Source organism: Carassius carassius, chromosome 30 (assembly GCF_963082965.1).
Source record: "Carassius carassius chromosome 30, fCarCar2.1, whole genome shotgun sequence".
NCBI classification, from domain to species: domain Eukaryota; kingdom Metazoa; phylum Chordata; class Actinopteri; order Cypriniformes; family Cyprinidae; genus Carassius; species Carassius carassius.
The window spans coordinates 20425745-20446690 of NC_081784.1; the positions used below are offsets into that span (position 1 = coordinate 20425745).

The following is a 20946-nucleotide window of genomic DNA, read 5'->3' on the forward strand; positions in this document are numbered from 1 at the left end:
AATACTGTCCACACTTAAGCAATACTAAACTGCAGTGGAAATGCAAACCATGCCGTGCTGTACCGTACTGAGCCGTGCCAAGCTGAGTCGTACCACGAAGTGGAAAATCACCACTAGTGCCACTAAAGGGCAACAGGTTAAACTGGTTCAGGTAAACAAGGTCATTCAGGTATGCTCGCACAGGATACTCTCAACAGAGTTGCACTCTCATTTAAAGCCACTATGGCAGGATTTTGAAGACCAGCATGATTCTTCCATAAAAAAAAACGTTTCTTTACACATTTGGACTGAGAATGTATTTCCCATGAGTCCATCTAGTGCTCACCTCCTCAGGATAGTCTCCCTGCAGTCTGAACTTCCGGGGGATTTTGCTGCGTGCAAACTTGCAGCCATTGTAGTACATACTCCAGGAGCAACCAAACGAGAAAGAGGCACCGCAGGTCTCTGGGTCCAGACCCTGACACGCACATGTACGACTAACAGGAAAGATGAAGAAGGTAAGTTACAGTGCAATAATACACTATAATGTAAAATAATACTGTTTAATACAGAATTTGCTGGTGGTGCTATCATTTGCTTGGAAATGTGGAATATGTACACATTTTATTATTAATATAATCTAGCCTGGTCTTTTCAAGCAGTGAATGCACACTTATAAATTGATGGTGTGAAGGAGTTGGTGTAAAAGCTTAAAGAAAACACTCCAAGAACAACCTCCAAATGTTCTTTTGTACTTGTATGAGGGAGGGTGTTTGTACATAAATCATTTCCACACACTCTGTCGTATGTTACTTGTGACTCACTCCTCATTGAGGGCACAGCGGCGGCTAGTGGGTGAGCCATATTTGCAGAGAGTGTGTGTGAGCTCCTGGTACAGCCTGTCAGCCACACTTCGTGGGATCCCCTCCCAGGCCAAGATGAGAATGACTACCACTGCATTCTGACAGCAGTGACCAGCACGCTGCCGCACAAGACACAACAACTTCTCTTCCTCACTTCCTCGACGTATGATCTGCAGAATTTAACACATGTGCACACGTATATGAATGAACAGTCATTCTGCAAGCTTTTCGCAGACTGCTAGTTATTTCACACGGGTCACTCACCCACTTGGCGATTGGGCAACCCTGTGAGCTCCGCCCCTCTTTGCCTGTATACACAACAACCTCCACACGGACTGCGTTGCCTTTCTCACCATATCTGTGAAGAAAACAGTGCAGTGAGTTGTGTGTGTTAAGCACTATAACAGTAGTTTTCAAAAGTTCAAAAGTTTTTTTAAGCCCTCAAATATGATACCTTTGCAACAGACCTCCCTTCATAAAATATATAGATATATATTTTTATGTAAAAAGACTCATTTATAGTGTGTTATCTACAAAACTAACAAATGTTCAAATGGATTCTGTATATAAAGTGGTTTGAATTTAATTAATTGCAGAAGTGTAATATTTAAGGTTTGTTTGAAACAAACTCTAACCAGAAGGTGGGATAGAGGGGGTACGGGATTGGGAAAGCACAACCATGCTACATGTTGGATTGATTATAAATATTAAACATTATAATTATTATTAAATAAAAATAATAGTAAACTTATTTTAGTTTTATTCTTATTTTATTAAATAAATGTATAATTTTATATTAAATATCATTTTTTGTTTTTTATTTTACAATAAATATTTTGTTATTTTATTTTGTAATATATTGAAACAATAATTAAATAATTAAAACAAATAAAACATTTAAAATGAGTAAATTAAATGTATACACACAGAATTAATAAAAATTTGTATATTTTTTGTGTTGGATCCCGTGAAAACATTATTGCATGTAAACAACTGAGATCCATGTTACCTGTCCTCCATCATCTGTCTCACGGCTGCTACATTTGGGCCAGATCCGAGGTGAGTGTAGTACGGACCCTCCTCTTTCTCAATTATTTGTTCTGTAGATGAAAATTGTGTTCAGATGAACTGAAAGTAGGTCTAGCAAACTTTTATTTAAAACTATGATATGGCTAATATAACTTACCCACACAGTCACAGGAGGGCAGCTCTGTGTTTTGTTTGGAGGGGGTGTTGAGGAGATTCTTGGTTGGTGTGTTCAAGAACCTCATTGGAGACTCCAAAAAGCTGTTGATCGTGTGCTTGGTAGGAGTCTGTTCTCCAGTGTATGCCACATCTCCATTCTCCAAATGTACATTGGATGTCGACAATACTGTAACACCTCCAGACTTCTCAACTTGGTATAATCCATTTTGATTCGTGTGCATGTGTTGATGATCATTAATGCGGTTGGCTTTATGGTACATCACTGGGCTTTGCGGCGAGTCTTTACAGGGTTCACTGGCCATGGTCTGCTGAGGTTGTTGTTTAGCACCATGATTTAGCACATCGTAGGTTTTTGATACCTGAGAAATCATTTGTTGTTCACATTCATGCCTTGGCCATTGGCTAGCACCTAGATGGTCGTTTGTATGATTGTGAAACAGCCCGTTTGGTGGTGGTAAAGAATGACTTTGAGCTCCTTGCTCGCATTTAAAGTGAAAGCCATTTTGCTTACCAGAACCTAAGATTGTTTCAAAGTGCTCTTTCTTCAGGGAGTTGCTGTGGAATAAGAGCTGCCTGTTCTCATGATGAGCCTCTGCTATGTACTTTTTCAGGTCTATCTGCATTTGTGGAAGAAACAGACTCCTCTTGTGATGGAAAATCATCTTTTGTTGTGAATTGGCTTTCTGAAGGGTGCCCTTGAGTGGGGTTTTCCTGTTGGGTGTCCTCTTGGCCAATGGAATCCTACAATGGTTGCCCTCGACCTCAGCAGCTTTCTTCTTGGACATCCTGGGTTTTGATGGCGCCATTTTAGGTTTACTTTGCTTTTTTAAGTGCTGCCCCAAATAATTACGATTGTATTTCATGTTCTGAGTCGGCATACCTTTCGGTGGATTGTTTTCCGAGACTTGCATCTGCCTGGATTCGATCATGAACGCAAGCTGCACCAATTGAGCTGCAACTTCCTCCTCGTCCCTCTTTCTCGAGATTTGAGTTGCTTCTCCATGCTTATACTTCTTGAAAGTGCCTTCTAATCTGTCAGCTTTACAAAGTGCTTGGCCATTTCTGCGGTTCTCCATGGTATACGATAGCTTTTCACATTCAGAGCTGGCCACCAGAAGATCCTTCAAGGAAAGTTTTCTGGAGGTAGGTGCACAATGCTGATTTTGGGTTAAGTTGGCCGGCCTGTTCAGAGGGTTGCAGATGACAGAAGTCTGATGCAATGATGAACTGATTACTGAGACCTTGTTAGAGAAAACATCTGAAACTGGTTTAGCCTCTCGAAGAGGTATGTGGTTGCTTGAAGTGAAGCATGTAGACATTTCTCGTTGAGCAACCTGACTCTGGTTTTCTGGTTCAAAGGGCACTGCTTGTGGAGTAGCTGCCAGTTGGGTCAAGGCCTCAATAGCTATAGCCTGATCAATGCTAATATTCCTATGCTGGACCAGAGACTGGACACTGAGTGCAATGTTATCATTCTGAGGAGGTTCTTCTGGAGTTTTTCCTTGATTTAACTGACACTGATATGGTTCTTCTTTCGGCTCAGTTTTTAAACACATGTCTGAGGCCTGAGCCCCAAAAAGCTTCTCCTCTAGACTTTTCCTGTCCGTACTGGAGAAGCAGACCACAGCTGCAAGCGTAGATAAAGCATCCTCATAGCACCCACTAGTCTCTAAGCGCTTTGTGTGCAGGTCATCAATCTCAACCCACTGCTCCTCAATTTTTATCTTCTTCAGAGGAACCACCTGTTCTTGAAAAGACTCAGATTCACAACTTTTCTTAAACGTGGATCTATGTAAAGTGGCGTGTGGCTCAGTGGGAACAACATGCCTCTCAGTGTTTGGTTTCATGTATTCAGCACCATTATGAGAGGTTAGAGAACTGTTGTGAGGGAGAAGTACATCAGTGGCCCTGGGCTCCTTTCCAGGAGGTGCTGGTAATATGCCATGCTGGAGAGGTGCAGGAACATCAGGTGGAACATTGTGTGTTAAGGATACATAATGCGCCTCTTCCTCTGGTGTCGCACAGGTCTCCTCCATCTGCTCTGATCTTGTGCCATTTACTGAATTCGCCTCTGACTCAACCTGCAGTGGAAAAATATAGAGATAGCATGTTTTGGCTGTGGTGTGGAGCAGGACATACTGCAATTGGTCATCACAACTTATGACAGTGGACCGTGGCACTTGGTGATTAAAGCAATATATGAAAAAAAGATATACTAATATGTAAACCATTATTGTACATAATATCTCTACACACAATGAGTTCTTTGTTAAACGTTTTGTGCCAACTTGAAAAACTTATAAAGATTAAGTGGCATGACGTGTTGCCAAGTATGGTGTCCATACTCATCCCCATATCCATCTAAGTGCATACATGCATACACGCACACGCACGCACACACACACACACACACACACACACACACACACAGCAGTCAATAATGAACGCCCACACGTACCTGAAACACTAAGCAATGGCCAGCCATTTTTTCTGTGGTGTCCAGGGAGCAATTGGGGGTGCCTTGCTCAAGGGCACCTTAGTTGGGCACCACCTACATAGCAAAAGCAATGGCTATTTTGGTGGTGTCAGCGCAGTGGATAAGACACATGCCTGTGGTGTGAGAGACCCGGGTTCGAATCCACTGTGAGACACCAATGTGTCCCTGAGCAAGACACTTAACCCCTAGTTGCTCCAGAGGTGTGCGACCTCTGACATATATAGCAATTGTAAGTCGCTTTGGATAAAAGCGTCAGCTAAATGAATAAATGTAAATGTAAATATGACTCTCCAACCATTAGGCCACAAATGCCCCAAAGAGAATTTAAGTAAAAACAAACAAACAAATAAGTAATCTTTAAAGGTCCCGTTTTTCATGCTTTTTGAAGCTTTGATTGTGTTTACAGTGTGCAATATACCGTATTTTCCGGACTACAAGGTCGCACTTTTTTTCATAGTTTGGCTGGTCCTGCGACTTATAGTCAGGTGTGACTTATTTATCAAAATTAATTTGACATGAACCAGGAGAAATGAACAAAGAGAAAACATTACCGTCTACAGCTGCGAGAGGGCGCTCTATGCTGCCAGAGATGCTGCTCAGTGCTCCTGTAGCCTACACTGAGCAGCATAGAGCGCCCTCTCGCGGCTGTAGACGGTAATGTTTTCTCTTGGTTCTTGGTTCTAAATAAATGCGACTTATAGTCCGGTGTGACTTATATAAGTTTTTTTCCTCGTCATGAAGTATTTTTGGATTGATGCGATTTATACTCAGGTGCAATTTATAGTCCAAAAAATACGGTAACATGTGTTCATGTTTCGGGTGTAAAAAACACAGTATTTTTCACACAATTCACCTATCTGTATACCGCTGTTTTCATTGTCATAAAAACGGGCTGATAACTTCCTTTTTCTATAAAGTCCCTCCTTCAGAAATACGTAACGAGTTCTGATTGTGCCAGTGCTTCCTGTGTTGTGATTAGACATCAGATTAGGGCACGCTGCCCTCCTGGAAACACGATTGGGCTAGATTTGAGAAGCAAGTGGGCAGGATTTGTTTTGAAATCCTGGCAATGCTGATCTCAACGCACGTGCTGGAGATGTACTTATAATCACAGGAGCGTTTTTACTGACGAGATGCGCATGAAAATCGCATTCGATTTTTTGCACAGCCCTAACATCTAGTTAACAAAGCTAAACAGCGTTGCCCTTTGTGTAATAAGTTACAGAAACTGTTAAACGCACCAACTTAAATAATAAAATACACTTATCGGTTGTGGTCCATGAACAACGCCTTCTCCAGACAAAGAGGGAACTGCTCCTTCTTTCAAGAATAATCTTTGTGTGAATCCGGAATTAAACTGATTGAGGAAGCTCGCTGTCCTCAGCAAAATGTGCTGCACATAGTTTTACATGTGGATTATAATTTTCGGGAACCGAGTTAAACATAAATTGTAACCATTAATCTCCAAGTACAGCATCCCTGGGAAGCCCAAACAAAGGTGATTGGACTCCGAGATGAAAATAACAGCGTTTCGACGACATGGCGACAAACACAAACGCAGCTCTTCCTCTTCTCCATCGGAGCACAACAAGTGCAACAAGTGCCCCCTTTTTTGTGTATTCATGTGGGCGGAGGTTAGTCAAAAAACTGTTTTATTGACGTCATCACTGCAGGTACTAGAGGGATGTAGTCCAAACGGGTCGTTTTTTGTAGGCGAATTATATTATATAAATAAAATATCTCGCTTGGCATTGAACTTTGAGGTTTAGAATTTTACAGATATTATTTATACTCTAACAACAACATTACACAGTAGCTAAAGTTTAAAACATGGGATCACGAAGAACGGGACATTTAAATAATTCATTTTATTACAATGAAATTAATGCAAAATGTAATCACTGTTTTAAACATACATTTCTGAGGTAACGTAAAACCTGATTTACTCACTAGTATAAAGCTTATATTAGCTAATTAAAATCGTATAACTAGGCCTGTTGCAATAATCAATATATCGACTATCGACAAAAGTTTCAACAGCAGATTTGGTCTTGTTTATGGATCTGTGCCTTTGTGCATACAGAAATCTGACTGCTAAGTTGTGTTTGTGTTTTTCAACATTAGTGTGCACCCTTTGTTTATGGAGAAAATAAGGTCCAGAAAAAATCTGTAGATGGCAAAATCTCCATACAAGTTCGCATTTTTCTTTTTTCTACTCGTTACTTTCCCACTTAACTGACTCAGTAGGTCTGGTCTGCTGGGCAGATGACAAGGTTGTCCTACTGTCATTGAGAGAAGAGTCTGAAATGATGGCCTTGCCAATGTGGAGCCACTAACGGTGGCCACATTTGGAGACTCGACACTGAGTCCTCCAAGTCAGTGCTAACAGGGAGAAAGCACACAGTATCATGTCTGGCCATGTCATGGGCTAGTGCATCCAGACCCAGAGATCTTGGGGTGCCCCTCCGGGAGAACCAGTGAGAGCACTTAAGACATTTGACTGTCCGTAAACACATCTACTACTGCAGTCCCATAAGTCCTCAAAATCATCTGTACTATTTCCCAGCGTCAATTCCGGTTTCCCTGTAACTGGTAGGCTAAAGTGCATACACTGCCTGATTAAGTCGGCCTGGTAGATACACTGTCCGGAATTAAAGTAGGTCTGGGGTCTGGACTGACCCCAACAAGCAGTTGCGAGTCACCTGAAGTGCACTCTGTGATTGTGTGCCTCCCAGATGATTGATTTAAATAACCATTCCCCTGTTGTCTGTGCGTACCAGAACATGTTTCCCCTGAGAACAGACAAAAAAATGAAGAAGGGTAAGAAACACTGTTGTCAACTCTAGAACATTTATGTGCACTGTGCGTAGGGCCCCCTTACAGGTGCCATTCACTCCTCTTCTGTGCCAGTAGTGTCAAAAGACCTGGTATTTCGGTACCAAGTCGGTACTGCAAAAATGAAAATGTTATGGCACCAGGTTTTTTTAAGTACCAGTGGTACCGAGTACCCAGTTCTTGATGTGCTATCCCAGAGGTGCACAGATGCGCTCTCTTCATTAAAGCACTGAGACGAGGCTACATCAAAAGGATGAAACACACCAAACTACCTAACAAAACAAAACTAACAATTTAAAGACAGACACCCAGAACAAATCAAAGAGTTCAAGCAGGTAAGTTTCGTTGTTTCCCATACATCGATTTATTTGTGGCTCCTGCCACAATATCAAAACTGACCACCACTAATAGATTTCCCCAAAAGCTTTAACATCGTTGCATAAACATGAGCACTGCACATGTCAAAGTTGAAACCCAGTGCAGGTGTTTTAATATCACTGTATTTCTGAAGGAAACTGACAATTATAGTTGTCATTTTCATTTCATCTTGCCTGTAATGCCTGTAAGAGCAGTGTTTGTGAGCGAAAGCTTAGCATTTATTTGATTACAACCATTACCGGAGAAACCTATCTCCCACTCTGTAAGCGAGAATGAATTTGCATATATATGCTGCCACAAATAGAGGGCAAGGCTGTGGAAAACGATGCTTCTGTTATGAACATTATAAAATATTCTAATTTGAATGTTGGATTAAAGTGAATGCTGTTATTAGAGTAATAATCATTAGCATAAGCATGGTTAACGCTAATATAATGAGCATGAGAATGAAGTTTCTTTAACTATTTCATGCTCCTATAACTTTTATTGGGGTAAAAAAAGGAAGACATGATATTTACTATTTTTACACACTAGAGGCTTTTAAATCAATTGTGAATCTAAAATATACATGTGACGAGTGGGGCGGGGCCGAGGGACGTGGGAGCGAGGCCGGTGGAGTGATTGGAGATGAGCTACACCTGTTCGACCCGCCGGTCTCGAGGCCCACGGAGGAGATGGAAGGACATAAAACTGGAGCGACGACAGTGAAGGACGAGAGAGGACAGGGCCTGGGCTTTAGTTTAGGTTTTGGTTTTATTTTGTGCACATCAGGCCAACCGGAAGAACTCGGACTGGAATATTTGGCCCATGAATGCGAATCAAAGGAATTGCATCTTTCAAATTGATCGTCATCATAACCACTTGCAACACATCTGCTGTGCACAACATCTAGAACGGAAGGAACTTTAGAAAGTGATTGAGATTTCTCAAGTCTAAGACTGGACGAAATCCGTCGTCCTTCTTGATGACCAGAAAATTAATGGCATAGAATCCCCCGGGGTGAATTTGAGGGTCACCTAATTCTACGGCACCCATGTACAGCAACACATGAACTTTGTGCGCAAGTGCCTCTGCCTGGCATGGACTGTGATCTATTGTCTGTCTCATGTCAGTATGAACAGGGGGTCAACAGCAAAACTGTATACTGTACCCTCTTGAAAGTGTTGTCACTAACCACTGATTTGTTTTAATTGATCTCCAATCTTATTGCATCCAGTGATGCAACAACTGAAGACGAGCCACCTGCCTTCTCAGACACGGTCTCACTGCCAGAAAAAAGTGAATTATCTGCAAAGAAATGTTCTTCAGCTCATATACCCTCATAAGCCAAGTCAACCATGGCTTGTAAGTAAGTATGAATACGTATCTCCCCTGAAGCATTAACCCAGAATAGCGAAGCTTCCACAAAATGAGATCTTTCTGAAATATATCTCTGAACACTGCAGTCCAGGCTCACAAAAAATCTATAACTGATAGCAATGCAGGCAATGACGTAATCCTGAAGAACTCTTCAGCAGCAAGCTAAACAAAATATCGTCACAACAGATTCAATCAAGTGATTAGTCAAGCGAGAATAAGAAAGAGATTTTCCACTAGTCTTTTCCACACGGTCTGGACCAAAAAGAAATAGAATATGTAGATAGTATGTAGATTTTTAACTTTAAATTTACAGTGTAGGTTTAAGGAAGAAAAGATAGCAATGTTTTCTTTTTTTATCCTAAACTCTGTTGGTATGCCTTTTGTGAATGTGTTTGTGTGGTTTGTGTACATGCAAGTGCATGTATTTAAACAGTAAAAACCAAGTTGCAAATGTTTTTAATTAGAGCCCGACCGATATATCGGCCGGCCGATATTATCGGCCGATATGAGCTAATTGCATTTAAATCGGCATCAGCGTTTATAACGGCCGATGAAACATGAGAAACAGAGTCTCATGCTTCACTCATGTTAAGAGTGTTGCATAGTTTGCCCACCAGAGGGAGCTCTGCAACTCCCCAGTTGACAACAGCGCCAGAAATCCACTACAGAAGAAAGCTACAGGAGGTGCACTCTTTTGACGGTGAGTCTGTCGTTCGTCATGTGAAATGATTGTAGATTTAGTTCATACACTGTATATAAAAACAGTGTGGTAGTTCTAGCTAACGGTCCTATCATTATCACTTCTAAATATTCTGTAACATCACTTACAGCCGCTAATGCATTGCTATATTAGATTAGCAACAAAGCTAATACCATGTTTATCAGTGGAAGAGCGCGAGCGTTAATAAGAGGTCAAACTATAACGTTAGCGTTTAACTTATTCTAAATATATCTGCAGATAATATATCTAAATATATCTGCACATAATGACCGCGTAACTGTGGCAGGGGGCCGCGTGTAGTCAATGACTAGAAGTTATGTACAGCGTGCCTCGAAAAAACAACAACTGTTACGTTACTCTAACGCTAATATAGCTTCCTCTTTTAGCAAGCCCCTTAAATGCTTGCTATTAACTTGTTTGAAGGTGGTTCTTCTTAAAATTGACAGCGGTGTGTTCATGACACTAACGTTAACCATTCAACTTCGAATTGATTCCGTAATCTTCCGGTAACAGTAGGGTAACTTTACGTTCGCCAGCGCATGACGATGTTTTGATTCAGACTGCACAAAGAGAAGAGAAGATGTACGGGTTCGTTGTGAATGTGTCTGTGAGAGCAAATAGTGTAGTAACAGTAACTTCAGTAGCTGCGTCAGAAATGATTAAACCAGAGGGGACATGTAAATAAATGTGAGCTGAACAAGCGCTTTTTTTCTTTTTTACATATTGTTTCAAAGCAACTTTACAGACATAACAGGAAAATGTTGTAATAATATTGTTAAATATAAGTAGGTAATAGGTCATACCTATTGCTTGAAAAAAAAATATATATATATATTTCTAATTTTTGCCTATGTAGGAGATCCCTGTTTATTATTATTATAATTCTAATGATGACATGAGTAATGATACATGGTGATATTATTAATACACATGCTTATTCTTTCTCTGTCTCTTTTTCTGCCTACAGATGGCTGAAAAAGGTTAATGCTGTAGCAGCAAAGTGTGGGACTACTTCTGCAAATACTTTAACTTTAGTATTATAATTTATTTACAGTACACACACAGACTGTTAAAACCAGCTTCAACTGGAAGAAAGTAAAAGTGTTAAATGTTTAAAACCAGACTGTTTTTTGATCATTAAAAAAATATATACTTTTGATGTGCAATTGTTTATTCATTGAGACTGTAATCTAAGGCTTTTTTTAACATAATCCCTTCTGGAAAATGGTTTATACAGCCCACATACATAGAACAGGCAGATATTTTGCTATTGAATGTTGTGTAAGTGCAGTTTATAGGAAATGGGTCTAATATCCAGTTTATTTTTTAAAATCAAAATATCGGCTTATAAATCGGCTCTTTTCGAGTTAATATCGGCATCGGCCCCAAAAAATCCATATCGGTCGGGCTCTATTTTTAATTAAGAGACAATTAATCCATACTATACTATAATTTAGCCTTAATTTAAGTATACCACATTGTGAACATTATTAGTAACACTCATTATAGCTTCATAATTCTTTTTCCATACCAAAAAAGAAAAACTGCACGTGAGAGCCTTTGCAGCATGCCTGCTTTACTGAAACCTAAGTACCTCACATAAAACACAATTTTACAACCCATGTAAAGCAGTGTGCATGAGAAGATTAAATACTTGCAGGAGTCAGTCAGTCATTTTGTGAGAAACTGTGGTTTCATGTTTTTTGCATTCATAAGCAAGTTAAATGTTTCTCTTAGTGCAGTGTGTAAATAAATTCAGCTGCACCAACAATATAGTATTGAGGAAAACTCAACACTTCATGTATCATTAACACTTATGCCAAAAGAGGCCTGATGCAACAGAGGGATTGAAACAAGAGTGAGGCAATAACTTGGCAGCCGCTGCAACTGTTATTACATTTACATTTATTCATTTAGCTGACGCTTTTATCCAAAGCGACTTACAATTGCTATATATTTCAGAGGTCGCACGCCTCTGGAGCACCTAGGGGTTAAGTGTTTTCCTCAGGGAAACATTGGTGTCTCACAGTGGATTCGAACCCGGGTCTCTCACACCAAAGGCATGTGTCGTATCCACCACCCTATTACTGAGGGGAATTGTAACCAGCTCCTCTGATATTCCCATTCAGTAGTGAAACAAAACCGGTCAGCCAGATTCTGACTGAAACTATATTCAGTAACAAAGTAGTCTGAATAGGGATCTAATGGGAGCAGAGTAAAGTATTTGAGCAAATGTAATTAATTACTGTACTTTATGTGTCTTTTTGGATACTCTCAGTATCAGTATCAAAGATATTAGCATCTTTTACTTCACTACAGTTTTAAATACGTATCTGTATTCTTTACTCCACTACATTTGTAAAGAGTGTTGAAATGACACATAAAACTTTGCATGGCAACTAGATTTTCGTAGTCACCTAGCCTATTCAAATTCATTTTGGTCCAAAAATAAGAAAAATTACGACTTTATTCATCATTGTCTTCTCTTCCGGGTTTGTTGTGAGCACGTTCACAACACTGCATTGATGCTGATGACGTGTTATCTTTGTTATTGGGCGCACCAGAAAACGCGTCAGCAGCGTCGTAATCGTGAACGCACTCACAACAGACCCGGAAGAGAAGACAATGCTGAATAAAGTCGTAATTTTTCTTATTTTTGGACCAAAATGTATTTTCGGTGCTTCAACAAATTCTAACTGACCCTCTGATGTCACATGGACTTCTTTGATGATGTTTTTATTACCTTTCTGGACATGGACAGTATACCATACACACAGTTTCAATGGAGGGACAGAAAGCTACGGAAGTTCTACGCGGCCATGCATTATTATTTTTTTCCTTCATTTTCTCGTTATAACGACTTAATTTTCTCGTTATCTCGACATAACGAAAGTTGTTTTCTCGTTATAACAACTTAAATTTCTCATTATCTCGACATAATGAAAGCCGTTTTCTCATTATAACGATTTAATTTTCTCGTTATCTCGACATAACGAAAGTTGTTATACTGTTTTACTGTTGCTATAGTAAAGAACTCAACTTTGACAGGCATCTGATGGACAACTGTGCAGGCGCTCTTACTGTAGCCTATATTTCAGCAAATTTTGCTTCGCCTAGGTAATAACGTCTACAATACATAAATAAAGGCTGATCAATCACTGTTGATTTTTCCAGAGACAGTACACCAAACGTTTTTTTTTTGTAATTAACATTTCAAAACACCCCTTCATTTGAAATAAAATTATATATAATTTGTAATTTTTAGTAGTCATTATATGCTATGACAGTTGTGGTGGAAATTATGATTCTTTCAAGAGATTCGTTCATTTTCAGTTCGTTCACCAAAATGATTCGTTCAGAATCGTTCATTGATTCGTTCAGTTCTCATTTTTTTGTATTAAAAAAAATATGCCAGCAGGTGGCAAAAAAGAGTGTATTATGTGTTATGTCTTAAGTCAATGAACGTATTCACTTGTTACAAAAACTGATCTGGCTTTATTAAAATGTGTGCATAATCACATTCAATATATAAAGTCTAATTAACTTGTTCAGATGAACAAAGCACGAGGTTTTCTTGCCTAATTAGCATTTTAATTGTTTGGTCAGATAGGTTGTATATTATATATTCACATTCATAAATCGGGGATTAAACGTGGAGTTCTGTATGCTAAATATCAAAACAAGCGTATGTGCACAGTAACTGTAACTGCGCTTTGCATTTTGCGAGATTGACATGCTAAATGGCAGACTAACCCGGTTTACTCTCATTCATTTCTTTCACGAACGACGTATCCGTTCATTCAACTCATTCACTAACGACATGTGTGCCAGTTCAGTCATTTCATTCACGAACGAGATGTACTAAGTCATTCAACTCGTTCACGAACGACATGTGTACCAGTTCAGTCATTTAATTCACGAACGACATGGGTATATCAGTTCAGTCATTTCATTCATGAACGATAAGATCTCTAAATCTTGTTCAGACTCATTTGAAACTCGTTCATTGAAGGGCGTATACGTTCACTACATTCAACAAATCACATGCTCTGTCACATCTCATACTTGAAGGCTATTGGCTCGAGGTTGAGTAATTCTTTGACAGTATGAAGTGGTTGTTAACCGGTTCACCGAGCTGCGCATGCGCTGCTTATAGCGCCGTGCTGCTGTGGAGTAAGGAACTTCAGTGAACGAGAAATATGAGTCAGTGGATTGCGTGAACGAGAACGATTCGTTCACCTAAAAGATTCGTTCAAAAAGAACGATTCGTTCATGAACGACACATCACTATGTGACAGATATCATGTGCATTACAAGCTTCTGTTTGAAAAGAGCGTTTGTCCGTGTAGTGTATGTGTGTGTGTAGAAAAAAATTTACAACATTATAGAGCAAAACTGAATTAAATTAGCCTATGCATTTTACATATACATCACATTTCTCACCAATATGGTTAACAATAAAGATTAAAAATAAGGAAAAGAAGCACATCACAAATAGCCTACATCGTTAAATCTTGTCCTACTTAAGATAAACAGAACATCTCCGCTTATTAACTAACAATCATGTGCCTCAAAGAAGCACAAATAAAGATATAGGTGCAAACAGAATACAGTGACTTCAACCTTGGTTTTGATAAGCAGTTATTTTTTTCATGACACAGAACGAGTTGGTGAAACTCATTCAGAGCCCCCAGCAATGAGGCTGAAATCAGCACATCTCATGCAAAAAATACTTTTTTGAAGGAATGTTTTTTTTTTTTGTTGCTATTTTTCAAAAAAAAAAATTTTGGAAAATAAACTTGATTGTTCTCCTCACATATCAACTCTTCCTTGTTTTTCACTGGCATGTCTCTTTCACTAGTGCATTTTTGAGCCTATATTTAGTATAAGTAAAATACTTAAATAAGGTTAAAATCAGATGCTCTAAGTTTTGGAATTGGTATTATTTACATTTAGCTGGCGCTTTTATCCAATGGCGCTTTTATCCAAAGCGACTTACAATTGCTATATATGTCAGAGGTCGCACACCTCTGGAGCAACTAGGGGTTAAGTGTCCTTCTCAGGTACACATTGGCGTCTCACAGTGGATTCGAACCCGGGTCTCTCACACCAAAGGCATGTGCATTATCCACTGTGCCAACACCACTTTGGTGACTTGTGATGGAATCATTTTCACTGTAAGGGCCTTTCCACACTGAGCGCAATGGGAAAAAGCGAGGCAAATCGCAGATGAAACAAATACAAAACTAATGTTAGCCTTCTGTTAATTCATGCCTGAACGGTAGGTGGCGCCAACCAACAATGCATTTTTCCTCAGATATGTATTTCGTAAATGGATTTAACATCATCCGTTGCTCAATATACAGCATTAAATTAAGATAAACAATGTTCTACACCAGAAACAAACTATCTATAATGCTTACAAGAATAGGCTTCGTCCTAATTAGATATACAAATAGCATCAAGCTACACTTGAAAATGTAATTATTAATGTATATGCTAACCCTCATCTTTATAACATCATCGAGTGCTTGTAATAACTTCCGATTGTGATCTATAGTTGATTTTGATTAATAAGAAGACACATGCACTCTTTGTATGTTTAATAAAGCTACACTGTTAATATTTGTCATAAACATTCTTTATTGCTATAAAAATACAATGAACTGCATACAAAATACATACAGAAAATATATCTCCATAGTCACATGTCTATTTGCATTCATATTTCATGTGTAGAAAAAGAGTGAACGTGAGTGAACCGATATTTGTTTCGCTTTTTCGCACTCATTGCACCACAAATATGGTTTACAGTAGGGCTGGGCGATATGTGCAAAATCTCTGTATTTTTTGGGTGATTTGCTATATGCAATATATATTTTCGTTTTTGGATTTGGATTAAAAAAATCTGTATTTAGTATCTATTTATTTCACTTACCGCCCAATGTTGTCCAACAAAACAATACATATTAAAGGCTATTCAAACAAATAAAAGTTCATGTAACTATGTAAGCCTTTATATTATGTACAAAAAAAAATCACATTTCATTCTAAAATTGTAACATTACAATCTAAAAACAAAAATAAGGCTTTTAAAGCAGAAGTTGAATTCACTAAATTAAAAACTAAATTAAATGAGAACAAAAGCACACAGTTGTGTTAGTCTATGTTAATTATTCCATTGCAGTCTCTTTACAGTCAGTGCTATCATAAAAATAGACCTACTTGTAATTATAATTGTAGCGCTCCTATTTAATTGAGCTCTGTCTGTTTGGCGCACATGTGCGAGGCGGTGCACGTTTACTGAAGTTTAGTGGAGAATCCGAGAACAGAAGGCTCATGCACTTCTGAGAGAAACATTTAAATATTTACAGCTGAAGGATATACCTGTGAAATGTAAGTTATGCATTCAAGAAGACAGCACATCTCAAACGCATTAAACAGTGCGTGTAGCCTGAGTCTCAGTCATAGGCTTTCTGTCTGAGCATATGAAGGGCCGAACCAATTAAACTACTGCGAAACGAAATTATAAACTATGTCTTAACAGTTTTTTAAGGCCTTAATATGAAGCTTGTCATGAACATGTTAAGAACAAACTAGATTATGCACTTGTCCGAAGCTGCTCAGTCTGTGTCCTCCACTATATTGTTTAAGATGTGCTTGTATCAAACTACTGTATATCGATATAAACGGTATTGCCTCATATTGAATCGCTTATAAAGAAAATATCGATATATCGTACAAACCTGATATACCACCCAGCCCTAGTTTAAAGGGACTCTTTTCAGCTCTGAATGGGAATGGGCTTTGTAAATGTTTAGATCTTCTGCTTCCTGAAATACAGAAGCCCAAATGTTTGCTGTTACCAGCAACGTTTTATGCCTACTGATCATTTCTGAGGTTTAATTAAGGAAAAAAATGTGACGAACACTATGAAAACACAATGAAAATTAGACTCTGTAGACATGAAGGCATGAAACATGATTAACAGGCATGATTAAACATGAAAATCAGAAGACCAGCTAATTACAGGTCAAATTCAATACTGTGACAGATGGTTCTCTTGTTGATTGGACAATGTAATGTAAAAAATTAAAATGTGCCATGGAGAGCTATCAGTACTTGCAATAAACTTGTCGAAATGCAATATTGGTTTATTAAAGCAATAAGCCATTCAAGGCTGTGTGTTACAGTGATTTGTATCATAGGTACAGAGGTTAAAACCCCTTAACTATGGTAAAATGCTTGTATATTAATAATGGCAGGAATAGCAATATGATAAAAGAGAACAGTTAGAATTACTTTCTAATGTATTTTTATTCAAATACAACATTAAATAAAATCCTATTTGTTTTGTAAAGATATGTTATTGATCTTGAAATGTAAACATCTATTAAATTGTTTATTAACCATTATGTTTATTAAATATCTTGGTATTAAATATAAGTGTGCACTACAAATCATGTTAAAATCTATTAAAATCCACAGATCTGAGCAGAACAAAAATGCCACAGATATAGTGTCTGGGCCTGATTATAAGCAGACATCAACCAGCTGCTCAAATTACAGCATCATGGTAACAGTGTCCAAAACTTTCTTGTTTATAAATAAACTAAGAATCAAGCGTATCAAGAAAGTAAGCAAATCTCCTCAGACGACTACATACTTTTTTTTTTAATTCTTAAGGATCAAAAACAACTGTACGATGCAACATCCTGAAACACAAAGAAGAAAATGTGCTTTTTATTGGAAACATCACTAGATGTTAAGAGGAACGTTTGCTCATTCTCAGCACCTCAAACGTTAGTCTCTCACAGCAGTGCCTCCACAGCTTTGTTCTTGATTTGTTGTGTCAAAAAACCCACACTTGACTTTGTCTTCTTTTCATTGTAGTAAAAGCTCCCCCAGACACACACACACACACACACACACACACCCCTAGCAACAGCACACATACTGCTAGAATCCTAAGACGCCTCCCTTAGGAAGCATTACCAGGGAAATTTAGAGCAGAAGGGGAGTATCCAACCCAAACAGAGGGAGAGGAGGAGAGGGGGAGAGACCTGACACCTTGCGTATCTCACCCAAGAGCTTCCACACCACACACTCATTCAAAAACACAGCTATGATTGAATAACACAGAGCATATAAATATCACATGCTGCGAAATAGTATCTTGTATCATGTCTTTATAATTTAGTAGGTACTCTGAGAAGTTAACAATCATCCCTAAAACTTGAAAGTGCATCTTATGCCAAGTTACTCAGTTACGAACCCTCTTCTGAACACATCAAAGCCAGTAGTTATGAACAAACTGCTTTGCGTGCAAACTTTCGCAGCGCCAAGCCCTCGATGTTACGCTGATTCTAAAAACGCACGCTTCCTTCCTGGAGAGCGTGCGTAGTTTCTCTGAAGTTGTGAGGTTTTTCATTCATACGCTGCTGCTTTCCTGTTTCTGAACTTCGGTACGGAGGAAAAAAACCTCACGGTGCAGGTGAACACACACTTGCAGCTGCCCTTTAAGCCAAGCTACACTCTTAAGACACTGATTTGAGATGCTGAATCAAAAGAACAAGAGAGCACAAAATGCTCAAAAAACTTGAGAAAAACAACGGAGTCTGCTACCTTAAAACCTTGCTCTTTTTTTCGTGATTTGGAAATATCCTTGCACCCTACCTGAACCCTGCTGATGGCACATTACTCATGATGCGGCAATGACAACAAGAGCATACACACACACATACGAGTGCACAAAGCTCCCAGTGCACACACACTCTCCCGGGAGCATCTGTTTGAGACAATAGCCATTACAATCCAGTCTGGTTCTGTACCTTCTCATTCCTCAGAGGCAGACCCTCAATTTTGGGCAGCATAATCCTAAAAGGTAGCCATCTTGCCTCCTTCGGCTTCAGCAGAATAAGTGGCCGTAGTGGCAGATGCAGCGCAGGTTTGCATGATCAGCGTAGAGGAGAGAGGCTTTGGACAGCCGCTGCCGCAGACAGCCGACGCATGCCTTTCACACACGCAGACAGCACCCCGTCAGCCAATCGCAAAGGGACTCTAGCGGGTTGCAAAAGGATCAGCCATGCCTAGACCTTCCTAAACAAAGGATCCCCTATGTGGTTTCTTACTCTACAAGTACGCACGAGGGAGAGCGTTAATCTGTGGTCCGGACACTCATGACACCGGACTGGAGTTTAAAGCCGGTGGGGGAGGGAAGGGAAGTAAACAGGAAAAGTGGTCTTGGCAAGCAGGCACACTATTTTTAGAAGCACAGAAAAGTTTCAAAGCACATTACGAGCCATTTTGGTCTTAATGCATTAACAGTGCACTATGTGAAATAACTACTTTATCATTTATTTCTAAATATGATAGAATTCGAATAATAATTGGAAATAATAATAAATATACTTGAACCAAATTAAAATTGCATACTATATGTTCTAGATTTTATGTTTATTTATATTTTAATTGTATACTTCATCTCTAATAATCTTATGATTTTAATCATTAAACAATGATAAACATAATTAATAATCTTATTAAAAATGTAATTACATTCTATATATTCCATATTTTGTATGTTTATTTATATGTTAATTGTTCACTTTAATAACCTTATATATCGACAAATGTTAGATACAGTAATTATATTTAATATATATTATTTATTTTTATATAATAATTATACAGAAAGTGTTTTTTGAGAAGCAACACAGTTTCCATATTATATTAACAGTGCAATACATGAGATAACTAATTATGATTTATTCCTATAAATAAATTATAAATAGATTAGTAATATTAAAATAATAATTAATAATAATTAATATTATTCAAATAATTTGAATGGTATATTTTTATATATTGATATTTTCTAATAATCCTGTATAGTGACACAAATGATAATAATGTAATAATAATAATTTATAATACTTATTTTTATTATAAGCACACTCACAATTTTTCGAATCACTGAAAAGTTTCCAAACACATTATCATTAATTTGTCTTAATATATTAATGGTGCATTATGTGAAAAGTTATTCCCATGACAAATGCAGAGCTGAAAACACTATAAAAAAAAAAAAAAGAGAGCACGAGTATGACTAAGCATGCTGCCACACAGCTGGTTTCATAAATGACATCACAGCAAGGCGCGTCACTCTTCTTTTTCTGGGAGGATGTCAAACGCTTAAGGGCAGGCAGTCGCGCGCTCGGTCTCTCCATGGAGATGCGTTTACAGTGAATGTGACAGACCGTCCACCGCTGTACTGTAGCTGTCACATGATGTACTGTTCATCCCAGTCTGCAGACACACACCAACCTCCACATGCAAACATATGGCTGAGGAGGTCAGATAAGGACAAGGGAATGCAACAGCTACTTTTAGCACTAGCAAAGCTATTGAATACAAAGACCAGGGAGCTGGCGGATTCAAATGCAACTTTATTTTACATAATATATCTTGATATATTAACTGTATAAAAAAATCTGTGTTTGTCCATGCATTATTATAATTACTTACTTATATATTCTAGAAATGGATTAATAATCTTTTCAAAATAACAACAAAAATAACCGTCCCTAAAAAATTAATGCCTCAATAAAAGATTTAATCTTGTAGATAGCATATTGTTTGTTGAGTCAATATGAAATGAATGTGTGTAGTAACTCAAGGTCATAAAACCAGTTATATTTCAACTGAATGGCCGTTGTACGTTAAACCGGTCTGTCTGGATTATTTAGTTTCTATGAACGTGATCCATTCCTTTTTGCCAATTAATATAGCAATGACTCTACATTGATCACAACACTTTTTCATGAACAAAACTGAATCTTGCCTAAAAGTCCAAGTCCATGTGGGTCTAAACTAAGACATTTCAACTAATCCTCACTCTAGATGAAACTTTACTCCAAAGCATAAAATGCATAATAGACTGACCGTCTCTCTGTGAGCGTTTGTCTAAAGCAGCCATCCATAATAAGCCTGCCTGCTGTGTCCAGTGATGGCTGAGTATTGTGGCAGCGCTTTGTGTGATAACATATGAGGTGGCTGAAGGAAATTGGTCATGCAGTGAGTCAGGTACCTTGAGACAGTTTTCTTCA

General features: G+C 38.4%; 1 protein-coding gene across 2 annotated transcripts in view; it reads right to left on the reverse strand.

Moving 5' to 3' along the window:
- LOC132110866 (methylcytosine dioxygenase TET3-like) overlaps positions 1-20946 on the reverse strand; it is a 44304-nt gene that overhangs the window by 4236 nt on the left and 19122 nt on the right. The window contains exons 1-6 of one of the 2 annotated variants that reach the window (XM_059517894.1): positions 18670-18931; positions 2029-4129; positions 1852-1942; positions 1107-1200; positions 804-1012; positions 326-476 (exon numbers count right to left, since the gene is read on the reverse strand). In XM_059517894.1, coding sequence (XP_059373877.1) covers positions 326-476; positions 804-1012; positions 1107-1200; positions 1852-1942; positions 2029-4129; positions 18670-18711 — 2688 coding nt within the window. In that variant the 5' untranslated portion in view covers positions 18712-18931. Of the gene's footprint in view, positions 1-325; positions 477-803; positions 1013-1106; positions 1201-1851; positions 1943-2028; positions 4130-18669; positions 18932-20946 lie in introns of those variants that run through there. The other variant, XM_059517893.1, reaches the window with a different exon arrangement.